The sequence below is a fragment of the Phaethon aethereus genome, assembly GCF_964289735.1.
Source record: "Phaethon aethereus genome assembly, chromosome: 19".
NCBI lineage: Eukaryota > Metazoa > Chordata > Aves > Phaethontiformes > Phaethontidae > Phaethon > Phaethon aethereus.
This window is the reverse complement of record NC_138595.1, coordinates 5,241,304-5,265,054: the sequence shown is the minus strand read 5'-3', so window position 1 is coordinate 5,265,054 and position 23,751 is coordinate 5,241,304. Positions and strand designations below refer to the sequence as shown.

At 43.7% G+C, this 23,751-nt stretch overlaps 1 protein-coding gene across 1 annotated transcript in view; it reads right to left on the bottom strand.

Moving 5' to 3' along the window:
* The window catches only part of SSH2 (slingshot protein phosphatase 2), a gene marked incomplete at its 3' end in the record, with an annotated part of 99,509 nt that overhangs the window by 61,290 nt on the left and 14,468 nt on the right, over positions 1–23,751 (bottom strand). Inside the window, exon 2 of the mRNA XM_082008595.1 lies at positions 1,669–1,712. Within this exon, the coding sequence (XP_081864721.1) occupies positions 1,669–1,712 (44 nt within the window). The remainder of the gene's footprint in view (positions 1–1,668; positions 1,713–23,751) is intronic.

Here is a 23,751-nt window from a genome sequence, read left to right as displayed (position 1 = left end):
ACTTGGTATGTTCCCTTGAAAATGGGGGATTAGATACACTCAAAGGCTGTTTATAGACATCTGCTGCTCCTCCACAGCAGGACTCCAGGTTGACAACTTATCCACATTTGACTATTATTTTTATCCTACTGTAATCAAACACATCTAACACCCACCCCCTTGTTTCCCTAAGAAGGATCTTGGTTTCATTTAGCTTTCTGACCCCAGCAACAGGAGTCACGGAATTCAGATCGCTACATCAACAGCAGGTTGTCATTTCCTACCCCAGGAAGTTATTTCAAGTATATTAAAAAACGCTCGTTTCAAACCTAACCTACAATTGTTGCTAAGTGCCCACAACAATTAAATACCTCCCATCCCCTCCAATACATTATGTATACTGAGATCAAGTCATGAGTTTATCTTGTGACTGCTGGAAGGCTAAGAGTGAAATAAAAAATCAGAGTTTAGCTGAGTTCAGTGGGAGCCTTTGGGAATTGTGTTTTCCAGCTTTCCTCTCAGTCATGAAAGCTGTAAAATGAAGAAATAATAATTCTTAAGTCATTATTTAAGGGTGGAAGACTTAAGGAAACAAACCAGTTCCCTTCCCCAGGCCACACAATTGCAGGACTACACTGAAATCATAGGAATGTGCAACCATGACAGCTTTTTCTTCTGCAGATTCATCCAAGTTGGCCCCAAAGCCCAACTCTTGTTCAAGCATTTGAAATACTAGAAATTACACCCTCTGTTGTTACCTACTTACACAAACAACATTAAGTAAAGAACTGTAACAGCCAAAGAGCTCATAAAGTGAGAACTATTTCACCTTCACTTCCCCTTTACTTGCTCTGGAGGGAATCTTACGCCTTTCATAAAATATAAAATTTGACTGCAACATTGTAAGTCAAGAAGGTGCTCCTGCTCCTTGAGCAGTTACCTGGTATATACAGTTTTTGCTTATATTAAGTTTAGCTGAAGTAATTCCTTTGATGGCTTAAGAGGACAGGAGACAAAGCTTGCAAGACTTCAAGAAATCTACCCTTAAGACTATGACTACGTTATAAAAACGCCATTAATACTTCTCACTGTTCAATCAGCCCAATTTCAATGTCTGTTTGCTTTTTAGGGATAAACATTTATCAAAAAAGGTTCTTCCTGAAGCAAATGAAATCGGTATTTACAAAAAGTGAACATCTCCATGCAAAACAACGCCACTTAAAAAAAATTGCTCTAAATTCTCAGGGTTCTCATAAATTTGGAGTAGATGTTTGACTGCCTGCATCCGTAACAAATATCTATATTTGTTCCTAAGATATAAGCAAAGTCTCAACAGGCACAGAGAACAGGTTTGCAGGCAAGACACCACTTCCTGGATTAAAAACAGCAGTTTGGAGAATATACTCCCTGACATCTTTGTGAACTGTTCCGCATATATATTTTTTAGCGTGTAACCTGACTTTTCCCATTTCCTGCTGCAGCAGCCCCTTTACTAGGAGCATCATTTAGGTCATAGTTAAATATATTTTTCAGTAAGGTACACATAAGACAGTTGTGAAATGTTAACAATGGGCAGAAAACGATGCATATTTGCAGAGCATGCCAGGACAACAACAAAACCCCCTGTGGAACATTTCACATAGAAAGGTATCCTCAAGTACTCCTGCAAGCCTCAAGAGACAATCTTACCTTCTGGGCTGGGACCGGCATTCTTCTTCCCCACTGTCTGCCTCCTGCATACATAGGAAAGGAGAAAACAATTAATATGCTTTAATTGATGCAGAATCCAAAGACTTGCGTTTCACCGGCTTGATTGTGGAAGGCAAAGGAAACTCTCGCTGCTTCTGCATGTGGCTGTCACTACAGAGGAACTCACTTTCTGCTCAGCAGTCGCTTCATGTCCTCTCAAAACCCTTTTAAAAACTCAACATTACAGGAATTTTTGCCACTGCAGGATTCATGCTTTTGCATGGACTCCCAATGACCCCTGCCAAAGGCAGCAGGCCAAGAGCCAAACACATAGTTTACTTCCGGGCAAAAAAACTCTGGGTTTTTTTATTACCTTTATGTAGATCATATTAATTCATAGTCCAATGTCAGCAATCAAGTGTAAGAATCCCTAAAACCAGCAAGTAATAAACCTGCCAAATAGGACTGGATGAACGCAGATAGACTAGAAAGTGGAAGTTTGACATACTATGCTGCTTTAAATGCAAAATTAATATGCACAATCTCTAACACGCTGTGGAATTTTACTAGGCCTACCTACTAAAGCCCAAAGCAATACCTCAGCAGAGAGATCTCAGCAATTCCGCTTCACAGCACATTTGCATATGCACTGCCAGGCACAGGCTGGAGACGGGGTATAGGATCTGTTTTATCAGTGAAAACTTACTACGTTCATGTAGGTCTGCAGGAGCAAACACCAAGCATTTGGTCAGTGCAGGGGCATCCCAAGAAGACCAGAGTTCAGCACAAGATAACAAAGGAAGCAAAAAAATAATTTTCTGTCTTTGGGCTTCCCTCCTGCAGAAGATCTCCTCTCCGGTGGGCGCCCACCATTCGCTGGCAGTGTACGATCCAACAGGAATTGCACAGAAATGACCCAAGAGCAAGGCCTCAGTATAGCACCATGTATTTTGGTCATTTTTCAAGACACAAACCAGCAAGTAGATGATTGCAAGAGACCGCCACCACTATGACAACAGGGCTGCTACCATTTTACGAATGAAGTCATGTGGTGGACACCTAATTCTCTGAAGTGTTCAGGGCTTTTTTAATTGGTTACAGAGTTCTTCTTCATCTTTTACCGAGCTCCAGCACAGTAACTACATTTCTCTCATTTTTCTGCCGCTCATCCCACCATTCTTTAAGATGAACACATCCTCTCATGAGCAAAGACACTGGCACATGTTGTATCATAGCAATAGTAGAGACGACTGTCATGTTCTGTAGCTGCATTACTCCTGAATTCAAGGGCCACTTTATAATACTCTTGAAGGCAAACACAAAATGATGCACTACTTCTGTGCTTCTGAAACAGGAAAGCAGGGATAAAGAAAGTCCAGAGTTGCTCTTCTGTGAACACTTGCAGAAGATCTGAAACTCTGAAGGCAAAACGTCAGCAGAGAGTGATGGCGTTTCACACGATGAAGTTAGAGGTGATTTATACCGACGCAGTCACCATGCTCTCCTTACCAGTACTGCCCCTGCCCAAACACCTCTGCAATGGGCTCTGGTAACATTGTCCCATCAACTGCCCCAGGGGAGGCTGTACAGGTCTTCTGAGAAAGGAAAACATCTTCCTCTTCAGCTTGCTTCAGGAGAGCAATTTGGAAGATGCTTTATCATGCATACGCTGCTGTTTTACATACCACAGAGCACAGATGGAAAAATAAGAAAAGGTGTGTAAGAGATTTCATGGAAGGCTGGGGAATGAGATAAATCTCAATTCCAAAGGGAGTCAGTGGAAAAAAGGAAAAGAGGAACTGCATGTCACCAGGCCTTTGGTTCAGCCCCACCAGAGGACATGTACCTACCTGCAGCCCAGGGCAGGAGAGGAAGGAAAGCAACAGGAGAGGGAGAAGTTCTGGAATAGACACATTTACAAAACCTACAGAAACTAACACATAAAAGCGTCAAGCTCAGAAAAGGGGAGGAGTGGAAAAGTTAAGTTTCTGCAAGATAACCATATAAACAGATGCTTTTTCCTGAGAATCTTTTGAACTACATTCTTTGTGCTTATTGCATGCAAAGCTCACATTCAGTTCACTTTTTAATACAGAGTTAAATGCAGGTATTTGTGCTTGACATTCTGTTTTGCTCTCTCTTACTTGAATGATCTGCATCTGTGAGATATAAGAATAACTAGAAAATGCATAGTTGCTACTGGTCTTCTATTTCTAAGAACATCACCATCAAGTAGTTCACTTGGAGCCACCTGCAACCACAAATTCAAGCTAAAACCTGCAGACCATCTACAACAAGCAAGCACTGGCAGGAATACCTTCTACTCATCATACCTTAGAATTAGCTCAGCAACTCAATGTGCTGGTTTTGGATGGGGTAGAGTTGATTTTCTTCATAGTAGCTAGTATGGGGTGATGTTTTGGATTTGTGTTGAAGACAGTGTTGATAACACAGGGATGTTTTTGTTGTTGTTGAGCAGGGCTTACACAGAGTCAAGGCTGTTTCTGCTTCTCACACCACCCCATCAGCGAGGAGGCTGGGGGTGCATGAGAAGTCAGGAAGGGACACAGCTGACCTCAGCTGACCAAAGGGATATTTCATACCATATGATGTCATGCTCAGCATATAAAGTTGAGGGAAGAAGAAGGAAGGAAGGGGCAGGCATTCAGAGTTACAGTGTTCTGTCTTCCCAAGTCACCATTACATGTGATGGAGCCCTGCTTTCCTGGAGTTGGCTGAACCCCTGCCTGCCGACGGGAAGCAGTGAATGAATTCCTTGTTTTGCTTTGCTTATTAAACTGTCTTTATCTCAACCCACAAGTTTTCTCACTTTTACCATTCTGATCTTCTCCCCCATCCCAGCGGGGGGGAGTGAGTGAGCAGCTGTGTGGTGCTTGGTTGCTGGCTGGGGTTAAACCATGACACTCAATAAGGAAGTTAGCATTCAAAATGAAAACACCAAAGAACTCCACAGTCAACAGAAAACAAGCTGTAGCATCATTCAGAAGGGTGCAGATAGACAGATGAAGAGCAGCAGCAGAGCTCTTTCAGACAGGGGAGCCAAGCCCTTGTTCCTGAGATGAAGCGTCAGCGTTCAGCCAGCTGCATTCACTGGCTGGCAGGGCACTCCTGGATGCTCCCTGGGATACAGACCCAAGATTGGCCTTGCTAAAGAAGAATCCAACAGCACAGAGTCACTTTCTGTTACTCAAGCTTTTGCAATAAGCACGCTGGCTCAGGACTTATCTGAGCCAGGCGGTTCACTGCCCGCAGCCCCAGACAGCACGCTGTCCTGGCGGTACGCGCTCCCTGCGCGGCCAAAGCCTCCGTGCGTTTCAACTGTGTTGCTTAACACCTCAGGGGCAGTAGCTATTCAACGGACCATGCTGCTCGCTCTGCATTTTGGCTTGATAGATGGTAACATCAGCACTTTAAGTTTGCAAAAGTAAGGCATCAAGTACTTCCAAGCAGCTGGCTAGTGCTTAATTATCTTACATGCATGCAAGATAATTAAGTACCTGCATTTCTACAGCAAGCAAAGAAAATCTACTTCAGTCCTAACTACTTCAAAGACCTCCTTGCCTTGCACTCTTCTCCCACATTTCTAATCCTAATTACTAGCACTTCCCAGGAGAGTGTATATTCTCACCCCAGTACTAGAAAGTGCAGGCAATTCCCAGTGGGCTGGAGCAGAAAACACCGTGTAAAGGATAGCGCCGACCCCTGACATCACACAGTGCGCCTTCTAGCCAGGGGGCCAGTGTCACCACAGGAGCTGCGCAGGCCACCACCTCAGTGCCACACACTCGTTATGGCAAACAGGTATAACGTTGCAGAGTTAAGCTCACCTTGGGCTGTGCCACTGCAGACCCCGTGTTGGAGACTCTGCACTAGCTCCTAGAGATCTGCCTGCAGAAACAGAGGGACGTGGCATGGCCTTTACACTACTAGTTGCTAAGTGCAATGTCACAAACCTTGTAATAATCTACACAGCTCAGTGGATTCTCCTTAACAGAGCTGCATATTAGAAGTTCTTGTAGCTGAAGTTTAAAAATAAATAAATAAAATACAATTTTTAAAAAGCAAACAAATAAACCGCACACACAAGATCTGCAGGACAAGGATTCAGATCCTCGAAGGGTCAGTCACTCAAGTATCATCAGCAAGAGCGCCCCATTGCACTGAGAAAGACAGTAGCACTACAGTTACCACCACTGGCTTTGCCCAATCCCCAACCCCATCCCACTACTTTGGGCTGCACGACCCCATGTAACAGCCTCACAGCATTAGGATGGTGGTGTTAGATGACAAACTTGAGCATAAGAAACACTAGAACCACAACAACTTTCTTTCAGGATGCTGCATCACCTCAAGGACTTGGTGTGCTAAATGTCCTAAAGAAGATCAGCAAGACAAGAAACTGGAAGCCGGTTAGATTCCTTTGAACCAATTTATTATTTATCTCAAGTCCTTCTGAAAATACCATTAGCTGTTGTGGGGGTGTGTGTTATCGCTGGAACTTCCCAGATCCTGCCCGAGCACAAGCTCTGATGAGTTCCCCATGGGTTGACAAAAAAGTTGATTTGGGGGGCAAGAGGAAGCGGTCAGAGGGGAGGAGAAGAGGTTTCATTACATGCAGGATAGCTAAAGACATGATGGGGTTTCTGAATAAACCAAAACAGTTCAGAAGCATGTATTTGGCTAGAGAACAAAGTTCCTCAAACCCACAGTAAAGTAAAACAACTGAAAGAGCACTTGAAATCTCTACTGCACTGTTCAGGAACACAAGCTATGTAAACATTTTCAGGATTATAATGAATGGCCATTTCCACATGCCAAAAAAATCCTCATCACCACAACTGGCAAGCCTTGTATGCCATAGCTCAAAGTCCCACAAGTGACAGAAGATCCTGAAATATGCAGATCATTATCTGATCTGCATATATATCTGATATATAGTGGAGCTATGGGTCCACTCAAAATTCAGCCCTCAAGAGCTCAGTGAGGAGGCTAAACATGGCCCAATCAATTACCATCTGCCTCTGTTGAAGCTCTTACAAGATCTTTTGAATATGAGACATAAACGTAACAGGTTTGTGTGAAAAGCACATCTATTCAGAATGTAGCTGTTTGTCTACAGAAACAGAACTGTATACAAGTGTGATTTGAACAAGAGATCCATCGCCAGTACCTGGGATGCTATCTGTAACAAACCTAACCTTCACTAACCTCCTCGTCCTCAGCAGCAGCTCTGACCATCCTGCAGCCTACTCCTTCCATGTACCTCATGTTTTGTCCTGGTATTTACAGAGTGGTCAGATTCAGGTATCTGAATCATCTTCATCCCATCAACTAAGCTGCAATGACAAGTCACCCCACTAGAGGGGAGGGCAGGACAGAAGACGTGCCCAATGCATGGTCAAGTGCAAGCTTCAGTGAAGGAAACGACTGCAATACTGACAGACTACTAAAACAAGCACCTTCACATTTTCTTGCCGTTGCCAGTTTGTTTCCAAAGAGGAGGAAGTACTGCTGCCAGCACAACAATTCATCAGCCAAAAAGTGGATCAAAATCTGTAAACACTCCTTTCTGAGGACATGTTTGAGAAGGCAGTTTACACGTCGAGAAGGAATACGCGTGGACAGACAGCATGCATGGACACTGAAACCAGCCATTTGGAGGTGTGACCCACTTCAGCTTCTAAGGCTGCCTTTGCACAGGCGGTAGCAAGAACCTTGGCTCTTGCCCCAGCCCCGGGTTCCCCGTGCCCTGCAGCACCCGTGCCGCAACCACAGCAATAGGTGCAAGAGACAGCAGCTTCCACAAAATGCTACTTGAAGCTTCCTGATGCTGGATTGCTCCAGCCTCAAACCAGCCTGCAACGAGGAGGAAGCTGAGCAGCACTGATGAGCTCCAGAGGGAGTCATGCCCTGCTTTCCTTGACCAGAAACAGAGGCCTCGGGGGAAATGGAAGGAATGAGTCGCATAGCTCTAAACTAGGCCACGATATTAAATGCAGTTTAAAGTGAAAGATGAAAAATTCCATCTCTGCTCCTTTCAGGCCATGTAGGACAGAATATGCAAAACATTAATCCTGTTTGTGCTTTGATCCACTGCCAACTATCTGTCATCAAAAGGGCAAGGGAAAGGAGAGAAATTTTTGAGTGCTATTCTGTTCTATACAATGGGAGTCACTCCATGTCACGCAAACAATTCTGCTCTTATAAATCTCCTTTTTGCAGACTGATGTAATGATAAACAAGATTCAATCTGCATTCTTACATACAGGCACTGGAGCTGTCTGCCTGCATTTAACATTAGGAACACCACAGCAAGTTCTTTTACTGTAAGAGATATGATTATTAGCATAAGTAATGCATCTAACATTCACTACATTTCTATTAACCAAGGAACATTTCACACAGACTACGCTTCACACAGGCTACACCCTAAAAAAAAAATACATCTTTCAAACCTTGAAAGAGATTCCAATTTAATTAACTGCTTGTTACATATGATTTTATGCCGACATACCTGACTGTACAGACAATGCCTGGGAAGTGCTTTTATCAGGAGCATGAGTGGACACAGCCATCTACACCAAGAAAGCACCGACAATTTAGACAGCACAAGAATTCCAGACTTCACCCCACGAGTCTCATAGCTGTGACATACATGCTTCAGACATCACAGTACTTCTCTCCCCCTTCTACATTTTCTAAATCTTGGCTAGGTGTTGCTTTTTGGATGGGCACTTTCATTATTTTTGTTGTTTGGTATGCTTTCCCCTTTTACAGGAATCCTTCCCACAGCAACAAACACCAGCAGCGAGGAATCCCGAATTCCTCAAGGAAAGCAGAAGACGTAGATGTGAAACCACTCATTTCTTGAAGCTGTTGATTTTCAAAGTCAATATTGTTCTTTTTAAAAAAAGATCCTTATTAACAGGGGCAGAGAGGCCTTGTGCAAGAGTAGGAACACAGAAGCTATTTTGCGAGAAGCTATGCGAGACAAAGAACTTGAAGCCTTTTCACCTCTCCTAGTGAAGTGCAACTGGCAGCTTGTTATTTATACAACAGAAAATTAGTTAATACAGATCCCCCCAACCCACAGCAAAATTCAGATGTAGCCATGCCATCAGAGAGGCTTTTCACTTAACATTGTCAAGCCACCATCATGTGAACAACTCCGGACCCAGACTCTAAGGAGATACTACAAAGAAAAGGCTTGTAATTAAATGAGCAATCTTCTAGTTCTCTGCCTACCCTTCCCTTGGCTAGATCCCATCCAGTTGTTCAAACACACACTAAGTGCCTCTGAGCCGAACATGACCTTTGCCGGGAAGAAGGCAGATGCTTTAGTCAAATCAGAGGCTGTGCATCCAGGCACCGATCCAGTTGTTAAACCACACAAATACTCCTCTCCATAGCATCCACCAATTTCCCACTGTATCTTTGTTTGGGCTACAGCCATACAGTGCATTTCAAGCTCCTCCATACAGGAGCTCTCCTTGCATGTCAGCAAGTATTAAGCAAGTAACTGCTTAAGCAAAAACCACCCTCCCCCAACTATTACCCAATGCATGGATAACCCAGTCTGGTCGAGTATTGCAGAGAGGATGCCATTGCTGCAGCCACAGCCTTTCCTCTAATGCAATACAAGTCGCCTAGAGATAACAGCATCTACTGCACATTCAGATTCCCGAGGGCTCAACTCAACACAGACACATGGTGACATTAGAGATGCCCTGGGGTATCCGACACCTGCACGGGACTGGCAGTAGATGCCCAAAGAAGCAACTGAATAGAGGCCCTTGAAGTCCAAGCGACCAGGATCTGTGCGTGGACATCATATAGAACTGAAGTTTAACACCTTTCAAGATGAAATATTTGACAGATGCCTATTCAACAGCAGGCCCTGCACAAGGCTGTTCCTAACGATCATCTCAAATCATCTGCTGGAACAAAATAAGCCAAATGTTTCAGTCAGATTGCTACAGAAATGTGTAATAGATATTTAGCAGAGAGACTTTCATACAGTAGTCTGAGTTGTATCAATCTCTTAAATAAACCATGTTAGCAGAAAGCCCACACATACTGCATTTGCAGTAAGGCTGAAGTGCCAGCAACAACACTCTGGCTGGTAAAAAGAAACAAGGGCTGACTTGAAAACCTGGGTTGATAAAAGGTTCTCTTTTTTCTTGTAAGAAGGCCAAGACTGCAACACAAATTTACCAGCTAGAGCTTCTGGGGCTGGAGGGTGGCTGCTAAACTCTAACAGGTACCATTTTCAGCCTGACTGTGTCTAGTAGCAGTTTGGTACTAAAAAGGGTGATTTGACCACCAAGATAATGGGCAGCCAGAGTTTGCAAGTTCCACAGCTGCGACATGGAGAACAAAGACAACCAGAAATCTGCAGCAGTTTGTGTGAACCGAGTTACTCCGTATATGATGGAAACTGTCAACATGGTAGTGATGTGCAAGTACTCACGTATAGAGGATAGGTCTCAAAGCTGAATTGAAAACCAGTTCACTTCAGAACCCATCGATCTCTGGAGATAGTTAACCTTAACCATTATTAAAAATTACAAAACTAATTAATAAAGACACCTAGTATGCTCTAGAGACCTAGCTCATCGCTACTTTTTGAAATACTAACATTTGCCATCAAACACTTTTTAAAAATAGAAGCTGCTACCAGGCAGCCTTTCAGTTTGTCATAAAAGTTCTTCAAAAAGCTAAGCTGAGCAAACTAAGCCACAAATGGGAAAGGGGAGAACTGCGCTGTGTTTTGCATAGCGCTTTTACCTCTCCAAAGCTATAGGGATAAGGGGTAAACAAGCAGCTTTCGCCAACCATTTCTCTCTCACTCACCACTATTTGCATGAAATGTTTTGAATGAACACTTTTCCTCCTCACATTTCTTCTGTGTTTGAGGTTCCACATAAGCAATAGCTTTCTGCAGCCAAGTGTTCATTCAGAGGTTGGCATTCTTTCCAGATTGTTTTCTGTATCACTTTGCTCTGTCAGTAATTGGTAGATTTAGGTCAAAGACATTGCGCTCCTGCTCTGGAGAGAGGAAAAAAAAACCAAGTTCCTTATCAAAGCTTCCATCTTCCCGCTGCAGCTAAGAGATTTATGCAAGCCTTGTTTAGATCAGGCCTCACTAAAAACTGTAGAAATAAAACTCAAACACTAGAAGACAAAAATTAGAAGCCTCCAACTGGTACAACAAGAGTCAGGATGAGAAATACAGTGTGACACAGCCTGCTACACTACACCACAAGAACAGATTAAAAAGGAGATTACTGTCAATTGAATTTCTGCAGTGAAATAAGCTTGCCTGATGGGGAGCACAACAGCTTTTGCCTTAATCACAGAGATGCACCCAAGGAAAAAAAAAACCCCAAACAAACATGGTAGATACATATGCACATTAAATATCCCTACACTAAATGAGTATTATACATGACTTCTCTCTAAAACTGTGTAGTAGCACGTTATCTCTAGACACTTACAGACACTAAGAAAAAAAAATGTTTTCTCCCTGAATAGACCTTTCCTCTTTTAGAAGGCTTTTCAACACTGCGCAAGCATGACAGAAAAGGCAGATATTTAACATTATTATGATGCTTTGCCAGATTTAATGCCTCCCAGAACCTTGAAGATACCTGCTTAATGTCCTTTTAGGCAATGCTAAGGAAGTTGTCCACTGGAAATCTTAAAATCTAGAAGTACTTGTTCCCCTATAGCAGTAACAAATGCTTAGGGTGATGGGACAAATGTGAGAAAACTCACTTGCTGTATAAACACAGGCACTGTAACTCCAGTTTTCATACTGGGAACTGTTGCTGATGTCAATGTTTGACTACGACCAAGTCAAAGGTATGTATGTGTACGCTGGTGAATCTCAGGGCAGGGCTTCTACACAACAAACAGTCTGTGATTAAAATGAAATCCCAGCTCCACAGGTTACCGCAATGAGCAACCGTTCATTATCCATTCATGCAAGGTGACACACTTACATGCATGAAATTGTCCCTATGCAATTATGAAAGATGGATATTCACACCTCAGACCCTCTCCAGTCACTTGTTAATACACAGACCTTGCTCAACCTTCCAATGCACTAAAGAGCTTTCAGAAGCAGCATGGCCATGTGCACCTCCCTCACCCAGAGGGCTGACATCTTCACCTTAGAAGCTGGGCCTGTTTCCAGCTGGGAGAGAGGCTCCTGAACTGCTGCATTAAAAAAAAACAAAAAGACAGATAGAACTAAACAAGGTTGAAGGAGCCTGAAAAGCAAACTGGCTAATAAAGAGCCGTACGCAGAGAAGTTGAAAACCTGCAATTGCAGTTGATAACCTTTTATCTTTCATGAGTGATGCTGTTACCCATTACAAGGAATAAGGACGTAGAGCAGAGGTAGCAGATGTACACCACCAGCTTCTGGTTTAAGTCAGTAAATCAGCTTCCCATTGAAACAAACAAGCATCAAACCTGCTGTTAAGAGAGGGAAATAATTCAGTTTTCACTCCTCCTGCTGAAGCGCTATTTTAGGAGGAGGAGGGTGGAAGGAAGGGAGGTACACTGCAAAGGGAAGGGTCTTTGTCTTGCAATCAGTCGTCTTCCTGTTAGCATCTCGTTTACCTTGGTGCACACTCACAGCAGCCTCATTTGTATCCCTGCTACAGTTATCTCCACTAAACACCAGGGAGTTATCCTAGGGCTCTGTGTAGGCATAGTTCAAGTGACAACTCCAGAGTTTGACTTTTCCCAGAATGTATAGTAGGGTCACTAAAGCAATGCTGATTCACCTGCAACGTATATGAAATGTAGTATTCCCATAACGGGGCACAAATAGAGCTATCTGGATACCATTCCTATTTATGTCATAGGCGCGTCCACAGAATGAGGCTGTGCCAGCAGAGCCCTCTTGTTAAAAGTCTAATTCCTGCTCAGCAGCAGCATAACCAGGAACGGCCTTTCATTTCGACAGCTTGCCTTAAACTACGCAGAGGAAAGCACATGCAGCCATCTATGAGACACATTTCAGTTGCATCTTCACCCCATACCAGCTTGGCAGTACGCTCCTAAAGCCGAGCGGCTGGCTGTCACATGCAAGCATCTTTCTCCCTGCCAGAATGTTAGAAGAGACTCTCACCCACTCAGCTCCTCCGAGATCCAATCCCTGCAAGCTCCCATCAAATCTCCCGTTGACGTAATGGATGTACGACACAGAGGATGAATTAGGAGCAGCGCAGAGAGCTTCCTGACCTACCTGAACCAAGCACCAGCAGCCAGGCCACTTAGGGGGCCTGCTGCATCAATAATTAAAAGACAATTTTCTGGATGAAAAAAAAAAAAAATCTCGGAGTGGGAAGTTATTTAACACTGAAGAAGGTGAAATATAGACTCTGAAAAGGGAGCAGAGCAACGCTCAACCTTTTCAAATTCCATGATACTCAACCTCTAAAAAGCAATATGGAAGGGGAGGGGGAGTCATTAATATTTCAAATTCTTAACACTTAACACGCTTAACCTGAATCTGTGTTTAATGGTACAACTGCAAGTCGCAAATTGTTACCTAGCATTTGTGAGAAAAACAACAACAACAAAAAAAGAGGTATCCAAGCAACTACATTGTACAGCGTGTCTGGATGCAGCAGTATCTGCGTTGGCACTCGCAAGCTGCTATTGCGTAACCCTGGATTCAAGCAAGAGCACAGCCGGGGAGTCTCTGCTCTATTGCAGTGACATATCTAGAACAGAAGTGGCTGGTAGAGGTTTAACAGCAGGAGTTTAGACTCTATATCAGAAGAGGACTTGGCAGGAAAGTCTCTTTACCTCTAGCCTCCATTTGGGTAGCGGAAAAAACCCCAAGTGTTTCAGGCAGAACTTCAAAAGGAATTGCTGGGCCAGCTTTCTGTACATGCAGGACACAACGCAGAGTCTTCGGAGAGCAGAGGGAGACGAACGCCTGAAGATATTCCCTGGCAAGACACTGCAGAGAGAATCACAAGGTACAAAGCGTACTCCTTGTTCACATCCTCCGTCCCCAGGGTGCAGGACAGCCTCCCAGCTGCCTCACTTCTGGCAGGGGACCACCACTACTAGAACTGGAACATAACAGTCATAAACTACTCAGAATCACTCACTCAAAAAAAATACACCCAGGTATTAGCCTTGTGCTGTCAGAACTTAAGCCAACATGATGAGCCATTTTATTGCCTGATACAAGCTGGTTTTTAGGCTCTTGTACACTGTTTCTCCACAGTACAGTTCAGCCCACACTCTTTCAGCATCGCACGCCTACAGCCAACTCGAGAAACAAGGGTCTAAGCCGTTTCTGAGGGGCCAAAACCAAGGTAGCAAATGTAATGACACGTCCTCCAACAGGGGTTGAAGAAAAAGAGAAAAAAGAGGAAGGAAAATGAAGCTGAGGAGTAGAACAGGGTTTTCTGGATGAGTCAAATACGAGTAGAATGAAGTTGCATAACGAGTGCCCCTTGACTTTTGTTATTTCTCCCAGCCAGCTCCTCCAAAAATCTATTTGTTATTGTTTATTTGGGTATCAGTCCAAATTGCTGTGGGAGGAGAGAAAAGGAAAAAAGGAAATGCTGTCTAGCTATTAATTCTAGCACTGTAGTCACCTAGCACTCTCCATCTATTAACGAATCAGTGTCCTGTTTACTGCAATACTCTCTAGAGCCTGAAAGTTAAATACAAGAAAAACAGATCTTAATTAGTCTCTTGCAAAAAGTGTCTCCAGCACTGTTTCTCCTCGGCCAGGAAGAATTCCATCTCTGCTTATTTACCCACTGCTCAGCCCAGATCGACAGTGTCTTTTCACATCTCTCTCCAGAGAGATGAGGCAGCAGCAGGGGAAGCAGGCGCCCAGCGAGCAGCCCTATCGCTCCTGAAATTTAAGCCTCTGCGAAACATTATATTCTAATAAAGGCCAGGCTGTGTCAAAAGCCAGGAGCGACTATGGCCACCACCCGTCCTCCCATTCTCCCAGGACAGAAGTCATATTCCTACACACGTACATCAGTAACAGGAGAAAAACTGTACCGAATCAGAATGCAGTGTTATGTTTGGTTATCTTTCCCTCTCAGGATGCAAGTGCCACTGGAAGTGGGTATAGTCTGACCTGTCAAAGGGACAAGCTTCCATACCACCACTTGCCCTCACTCTCTCCATGCCAACTTGGCTATTCCCAGCAGCAGGAATGGCTCATGCAGAAGCCCACGGTCTAACACAGCCTTTAATGACAGAAGGACAGAAACACTGTGCCAAAGACAAAGGAACCACATTAGTCTAGGCACAAGACTGGATTTGCCTGACCCCTGGAAGTTCAATAGATGTATCAGATTTGTGGCCCTGCAGTACTTGTCTATATAATCCCAGCTTCCTTTGTACCATCTGTTTCCCCTTCGGCAGACCGGCCATTAGAGACACAATGCTAAAACTCATGTCTCCTTAGTAACAGGTTTTTGTTGATCTCTCCCATGCCTCCCAATCTTTCTATTAATCCTGTGATCTACTAGGATTTTCCCTGCAGGGGATGCATAACAGCACCAGTGGAAAAAAATACATGGGACAACAGAAACACTTTAGGGCAAGGGTAGAAGGTGTAAAAGGGGAGTGCATGAAGTTAAGAAGAGCTGCAAGTCTATGGCAACCAGATGTTCTCATTATATTGGAGCAAGCCACCAAAACACCTTCTTGAGTCACAGGTTTAAGATCTCATCTGAGAACTCAGTGCTTCAATGTTTTTTTCTTAAAGAGTTTCCAATCGTGAACAGTTTGCCATCAGTACCCAAGTCTACACATACCCTGCATCCCTAAGACCATCTTCTCTCAGACCTCAAAGGTAAAAAAGCTGCCAGTCTCAACACTGTGCAGGTAAGGACTATATTTTCAGACTGGCTCTCCTACAGTGGGTTTTAAATCAGTCATTGCTGGCTGCTTTTGGTTCCTTAATCTCTAAATCCCCACACACTCTTCTTGAGGTTAATCCAGTTAAAACTCTCCCTTCCCTTTGGCTAGCGCCTTGCATAAATAACCACCTGAAGTGCAGCGCTGCAGAAGCCAATGCTCAGAGTATGGCACTTCCCAGAACTTTGTCCTGCCATAAGAGACAGCACAGAGTAAGTACCTACTGCCTATGCCAGAAAAGGAAATTAAGATTAGCTAGGTAAGGGCAAAAGGCACTCCTTATGGATTGTTTAAGTCAGCAAGAATCAATCATCCAGTCTGATCCAAATCCCTCAGTTGCTTTCTGCCTTAAGATAACGAGAAACAGGTTTATGCTATACTAAGATAAAGCAGCCTTAAACCAGTGTAAGCCCTTATGTGAAAATCCCCCTTTTTGGGAGGAGAGGAGAACTTGCCTTTGAGGTCAGCTCTAAATGAGATAGCTATACAACTATAGTCATAGCGGCCATGCAGTATTTGGAAAAGCAAAAGAAAAATCACTTCTTTAGACCTTGCCTGGCTGATCTGGCCCAGCCAGGTCCCTCAGCACTGAACCCCCACAGGCAGGAGAGTGCAGGCAGCACTCGAAGCAGGCAGCCGGCCCTCAGCATGCAGCCTGCCAGGAGAGGCCAGTGCAATACACAGCTGGCAGACGCAGACCATGCCTCATTACACACGAGGCATCAACAGTCTAACCCAGTGAAGATGTCTGTTTGCCCCACAGAAAAAACAAAAGGTACCCAGTGAAGAGGCAGAGGAGTCCCAAGAAGAATCTTACCCGTTCCCTCCTATAGCACAGCAAGGACAAGTGGCTGCATGGAAGTGTGTCCCTTTCTGACGGGCAAGACCATACCTCCAAGTAACCTGGCACCGTCCCCCTGGGCAGGCAGCGAGCAGTTGCAGGAGAAATCCTTAAGCTGGGACAGGCTTTTGGGCAGTGACCTGACAGACCACATGGATCCTGCCCCCGCAGCCCCCACATGTATCTGCGTGTCTTATTCTCGCTGCGAAGCTGGGTCAGAGGCTCTGGAGCAGCACACGTTGCTGTGGAGCAGCCTGTCAGAAAAAAAATACTGCACATGGGCTCCCTGGTGCTTGCCAAGCTCTTCAAGCTATGCACTAGAGCCAGGACTCGGACCATAAGCTCTTTGTGTTCCTGGTCATTCACAACCAAGAGAAACAGAAATCTAGTTTTGAGGACTGTTTATCAGCCTAGTCCTTCCAAGATCCTCAGTCTCAAGGGTAGGGAGAATGAACAACCCCATCAGCTTGCTTGCCTTCTCACGTCAGAAGCAGTTACACTGAGATAAGCAGGTGTGGGGTAAGAGGACAAAACAAGGAGCAAGATGCCTGCACAGCTCTGAGCTGCAATACGTTTCTAACTCCATTCACGCAGATACGGAAAGCCGCCGCTCAGTCTCTGGTGCATATTTAAACGCTCATTCTGAACGGCCGATTAGTCAGAAGTGGAATGTTTCTGCATTCATGGAGTAGCTATTTTAAGATTACATTATGCACTCTGCTTCCATTAATAGGTACACATAAAAAAAAAAAAAGGAAAGGCGTTACACCCAGCAATGCATTTGCCTCAGCAAACTTGAGGGCTGTATGTACAACCATGCAGCACAAGCAGAGGAAAGCTAATGAATGCTGTTATTGACAGGCCACATTTTTTTTCACAGCTCCAGAAGTCACCTAGTCATTAGGCTTGCCAAATCTTGATGGAACAAGTCAAATCACTGTGTTCTCTGGCCACCTCCGCTATAGGCCTGTCAGCCTGCATCTTCCACGGAGATTTAACACAGCCATAGAAGTCACCAAACTGAAAGCAGTTAAGCCAGACTCCTGCAGCATCTCACGTGTCCTGCAGCTCTGGAGGAGACTGACCCAGATGCTCTCGTGCCAGATACCAGTTTCCCTGCTTGTGTTGCCCATGCTCTCCAGCACTGCCTTCACTCAATGATAACTACTGCACATCATCCCTCTAGAACTGCTGGATCCCCTTCGAGGTCTTGGAGTCTCACAGTTATTTGACAAGCTGAAAGTCCACAGGAACTCATTTTGGAGCAAGTCAAGAACTCTCTGGTTTTTTGAGCTAATAAAACTCAAATTAAATGCTGTCAAGCTTTTATGAAAGCCAAAGGCAAGTTTAGGGAAAATACACACTTGCATTTGGCCAAGACCCACCCCTCCCAATCTCTCCTGCATGTATTAGGATTGCAGCTGTATCCATAAAATTCACACACAATCACCCATCAACTCTAACATCCAGATTTGTTTCTTCCACCCTTTCCAAGCCTGAGCTGCGGTATCAGGGTTTGATCAACGTGGTTTTCTGAGAGGGAGGACTGGAGGAGCTAAGAAGGGAAGCATGAATACAAGCACTTAGCCAAACAACACAGGCAAGTTGCAGGCCAATGGCACAAAGGATATTATTTTAATTTTGAAAATCAATAATCTTAACACGAGGCAGATTCAGTATAAAGAGTCAGTTTTCTGGCAACAGTTTTGCTTTTACTAACAGGTTTATATAGATTGTTTTGACAATCAAAGCTGTAGAATCTAAAAGGTACATGTATAATAAATCTCATTAAAACTAGAGCAGGTCAGCCCTCTGATGAACTTAAGCTGCAGATCCTTCTAATGCTCTTGAAGAAAGCTCGGGTGACCAGCCAGACGAGGATTCCCTCAGCTCACAAATCCATGTCTTCTGAGCCAAGTGGAAATACTGCATGAGCTAAGCAAAACAGAGCTTTGTGTGTGGGTTGGTTTTTTTTTTTTTTTTAAACAATGTGAAGAGCAAGCAAAAAGCCCCAAATTACAAAGCAACAAATACTAGAGTCAGAGATGAAAATAAAATCCAACTTGGAGCAAAACAGGCAATACAAAAAACATTGTATTAAACCAGTTACCAGCATTCAAATCTAAAGAAATGCATTAGTCCACACAGACATGAAAAGCACAAAAAAGTCAAACAGTATGTGAACTCCAGAGCGCAACCCTTCTACTGAAAAATGAAAGCTACTAAAGATGGACAGCTTTACTGTCAGGGCAGCCATATGCAGAGACTTCAGGGCCCCAAACAACTTTAGCTGACAGTCATCTCTCCTGTAAAGCCCGATCTCAAAGAGTTAAGGACACTGATTTACACCCAACAGCGGTTGCTGTATCAAAGGCGGGCAGGGGGAGAAACACAGAGAACTGAACAGTAGTAGCAGTACATATAGATATGAAAAACAGTATTACATGGTGCCAAAGGGGGAAATTAAAGCTAAATAGAGGGATGCCCAAATGCTTGAAAGCACTGCTCAAAACAAACCTAATATGAAGTCTGACCTTGTCAGTCTTCAGCCCTGGGAGGGCCCAGCTTCCACTGTGCAGAGGTAGAATGGACACAGACATCACACGCTGGCAGCGGGACCAGGAGCTGTACACACGTTCACTAACAGCACTTTTAGTGCTCAAAAACTTTGGCCATTGTGGAGAAACAGTAAACTCTTGGCACAGGTATGGTGATTTCAACTTCATTCATTTTACTACAGTAATAAAGATATTGCTTTACAGATGCTACAGCCGATATATGTAAAATTGTGGAACAGAGTAGATTATTTCCAACTTTCTTGGTTAAAACACACACTCCCCACCAAGGTTTTAAAAAAAAAAATAAAATTAAAGAGTCTCTTCCCCCAAGATTTCAGGACATAACTTTTACCAAAGCGTGTTTTTTCCCCATGTTTTTTAAAGACAATAGTAAGGGAAAAAAAATCCAGCTTCTAATACAGAAAACTTTCTGTGAAAATATGGAAGAGGTAGAAAATCCTGGATTGTATTTACCTAGTGAACAAGGTCACAAATTAAGTAGTCTGAGAATTTCTGGTAGCTTACCCCTGAAATAGTCCCCTTTTTCTCCAACCTCCAACCCCCAACCCCCTTCACTACTTAGCTCAAAATGCGAAACCAACAAGAACACATGATACAGCCTGCACTGGTACGGGCAAATACATGGCTGAAAGTCACAGGAGCACATTTTTCAGGGCTCATGAACCATCACATGACAAACATCACAAGAAGCCAATTTACTCAACACAATTTAAACTGGAAGAAGTTAAGAATAACAATAAAAACCATTATGGAAACATCTCTTAGGAAGGGAGGAGCTACACTTCAAAAGACCACCACAAACAACAAAGCAAAGACCAGTTCTCATGTTGTCTGAAACTTTTGATTTCTAGTGACACCATATAAGCTAACGTTGCTTAGATGTCCCTAATATATACTTTTAGTTACATATCTGACAGCCAATTAAAAAAGTTGACCAGCAGTTAGTGAAGACCTTACCAATAAGCTTCCCACAAACATAGAAATATTTTAACTAAATTGTGTAGACTTGAGTGAAAACTTTTCTGATTCTGTATGTTTGAAAACCACCAGGCTGTTCATTTGCCATAAAACATATGGGTAAGAGTGCCTTAAAAAAAAAAAGCAAGAGGACATGCAACCCACAATCCTTCTCCTTAGCTGTCAAGAAGTACTGACAGCTATTCAGAAGAAAACACATACAAGGTCTGCTTCCAACTCCAGCCAGACAAATGAAAATAAAAGCGGAACTGCCTCTTAACAAGATGGCACTGTACAAACTGATCCGCACACTTCCACTATCTGTACCGATTTCTCTACCAGGACAACGGAGCTTGTTCTTTATTTCATAAGAGTGACTTTCATTGGAAAAGTCTAAGCTATGCTAACGTTTTATCCTGAACATGTAATTAGGGATTGGTCCAATCCTGGAGTAGTGCTCAACATGCAGGGATCCTGAAGGCTCTTAACTGTTTAGAACTAGGTTACAATGATCCGCAGGGCCACTATCAAACAGATCACTGCAGACTCATCCTTGGGATTAAGTCATCTCTATTTGTGAGCCCTTACGTGATGATCTGTCCATTACAGAGCATAAGTACCGCATGAAAGCCTCTTCAAGGCCTTCACCACCATCTGTGAATTACATTATTAACAATGGTATGAACTTCCTAAGAGCATCTGGTTCTCTCCCCACCCCCTTCTCAAATCACTGGAAAGAGCTCTTCAGTATCAAAACAGGCACGGGCGAAGCTGTTTTCCTCCTTCCCCTCTCCCCGCCTCCAGCTGCCCTCCAACAGCAGAGGATAGATGGGGCTCAGTTCCTCGTTTCTACGCCCTACATGTATTCTGCACAACTCTTGCTATTGTTAAAGAAAGATGAACGGAAACAACCAAGTGACACGTGTACCACAAGCATTTTACCAGGAAAAGTGGAAGTTTATTTCATCGTTTTGCAGAGGCAGCATCTGAAATACGCTACTGAACTGCTGCCGCAGAACGCATGTGCTGAGGCACCACCGGGGCTGCGCAGTCCCACCCTGAGAGCTCGCTCCTCACCAGCGCCATTCCCAAAGTTAACCAAAACCAGGCGGCAGCCAGTAAAGCCAACTTGAATAGTTGCCGCTGTAGCTAACTTTCTAGATGCAAGTAAGTATTTTGTCATCCCAATCTTCCTCCCCACCAAGGATGTTTCAGAAGCTTATACTGAAAACATGCCAGCTTGTTGCAAACAAGGAGTAGGAAGAGGCAGTGTCATGCGGGACACCAGAGCACACTCTCCACTGAACTTCACACAGAGTTCACCTCAACCAGCCTCCTTGGCTACTCTGACGGATCATTTACTCTTGCAGTAACAGAGTTCTTCCCATCTAATTTTCTACTGCTTGCTCTTCAAACCTAGCTTCTTTTCTTGCTCTATACATAGGACCTTTAAGAGCTTCTCGTCACCTCAACTTTCTGTATACAACCGCAGCAGTTTTTCCATTCTGTTTTTCACAGTATAACTCTTTAGTTGCATTACAGATTTCAATTCAGGCAACCTTGTTACAGCCCTGTAAGATACTGCATCTTCCTCTGTCTTAAGTTAACAGCAGTATTTCTTGAAAGAAAAGAGCCACAGTGGCCCAGCTCAATAAAGAATTCTGTTCAGCAGGAAACGGCATCCAAAACCAAACAACCCTGTAAAGTGCAGTAACAGACAGAAAATACTGGGTGGGGGGGAAGTAGACAACAATGCTTCCGCACAAATTCACAGGAATCCTTCTTCCAATGTTCTGGTTCTCTTATCCTCATGTCTCAAATAAATAAATGATCAGGCATGTGTTGAGAGGCTTGAACACTAGCATCTAGAACACACTCCTACTGTAACTACAGGTGAACACAGGATTTCTTCAAGTCCACAAAGTAATGGGCAAGCATATTTATTTGGGGTCACCATCACTCTGATGTGCTCCCCGAACACACGCTCTTTGTGGGCGTTGTAAGATGAGGTATGCAGTTACTGTTGACCTCAAGCTACAGGCACACCACAGGCAACCTCCAGGACAGTTCCGCCAGGGTTTAATTTTATTTCGGTCATGACGAGTCACTCCGCTTTGGATGGCAGGTCAGGCTGAAGCTGAACCACTACCCAGACGCACGGGAAAGGACATAGCTGTGTTTTTATGCAGCCATTTAAGCAAGACAAGAGAGCCGTAAGAAAATTAAGTGAGTTTTATGAGTGGCTTTAGAGGGACAGCTTAACAACAGAATCCCAAACTCTTATTCCCTATAGCTTATTGGAAGGGGTGCAGGGAGAAGAAAAAAGCAAAGAAACTAGCAAGTCTTGGAGCAAATTAGTGGCAATTAGAGATCGGCTCTGCCAAGCAGTGGGAGCACGGGACCCTACCAAAAGGATGTTAGGATTATAACATTGATACCTGGAATGACAGCAGCTAAAATTGGAATGAATTCACATCTTTCAAACAGTATGTACAGGTGACCATGTAATTGAATTAGCTAATATTTTACTAAATCGGTGCATTGAATATCACCCAATGAGCTCATTTTTGGAGGCAGTTCAATGCCTCACTTCTAGAACTGATGTCAGTGTCACATGCTTGGAGAGGATCAGTCTGCAGCTGGATATTTTAAAGCCTTCTATTAGGAGCACAGAAAAGTCAGCAGATTTCAACAGCATCAACTAATGAATTTGTGTTTTATCATAACAATTTAGTCACCAGACCCAGCTGTCAATATCTCTGTGAGAATATCAGGCCATTTCAGACAGTTCCCCTTCCCTCCGCTTTAAGCCACTAGATGGAAACTGAGGAGTGCAGCAACTAAGTTGTTTCAACAGGGAAAGTTGTTTCAACAGAAAAGGAAATCAACAGAAGGACAAGGAAACAGGAAACTCTCACTACTTCTGGCTGGTGATAAAATGATTAACCATTTAAGAGAGACTAAACTCAGCAGTTGTAAAAATAAACAATCAAACAATAGCAGGGCAAAAGGTGTTGAGCATCAGTAGCACAAGGCAGTAACATTCAACCTACGTTCAAATCCCATTCACCCACAAACCAACTGTGAACTCGTATTGTATTCTGGTAAGACAGAGATGTCACTGAAGTTCAGTGGCAAGTGTTCATGCAGTATCTGTGAAGTCCCCCACACTTTGATGCTCACCGTTTGCACTTTGTACCAACAAGCAGGAATAGGTTTTTGCGTTACACCAATAAGCAGTGCCTTTGTTGTGCAATTGCATGCGACTTTTTTGGAGAAAAACAACGCTCAAATACAAGGAGTGTTGTGTGCATCAGGCTACAGAGTGGGTGGTAGTGATGTTGTCAGAAAGCACTCAGCACTGCTTACCTCCACGCCCATTGACTTCAGTAGAAGGCTACATATGAAAAGTCTCTGAAGATGAAGTTCAAGTGTTCCCTAAACCATGGCGCTGTCCATACACTATACTTAAGAAAGAGACAAAACAAAAAAACCACAGAATTGAAGCAGCATGAAATTGTAGCTTTTTTTTCTGAAGACTCTTGCAGTCCCAATTCCAGTTAAGAAATCAGACTATACACCCATCAGTTCTGAGCAAACCCTTGACCACACTGCCTGAGCCTTTTACATCTGTAGAGCGTAGGATGAGAACAACGGTAATTTACTGTGTGCTTACATTTTGCTCACAGAAGACCTTGGATGAAGACACCTTAAAGCTTCATGTTCTGCTTGTTCTGTTAAATTGTTTAATGAGACTAGATAGTT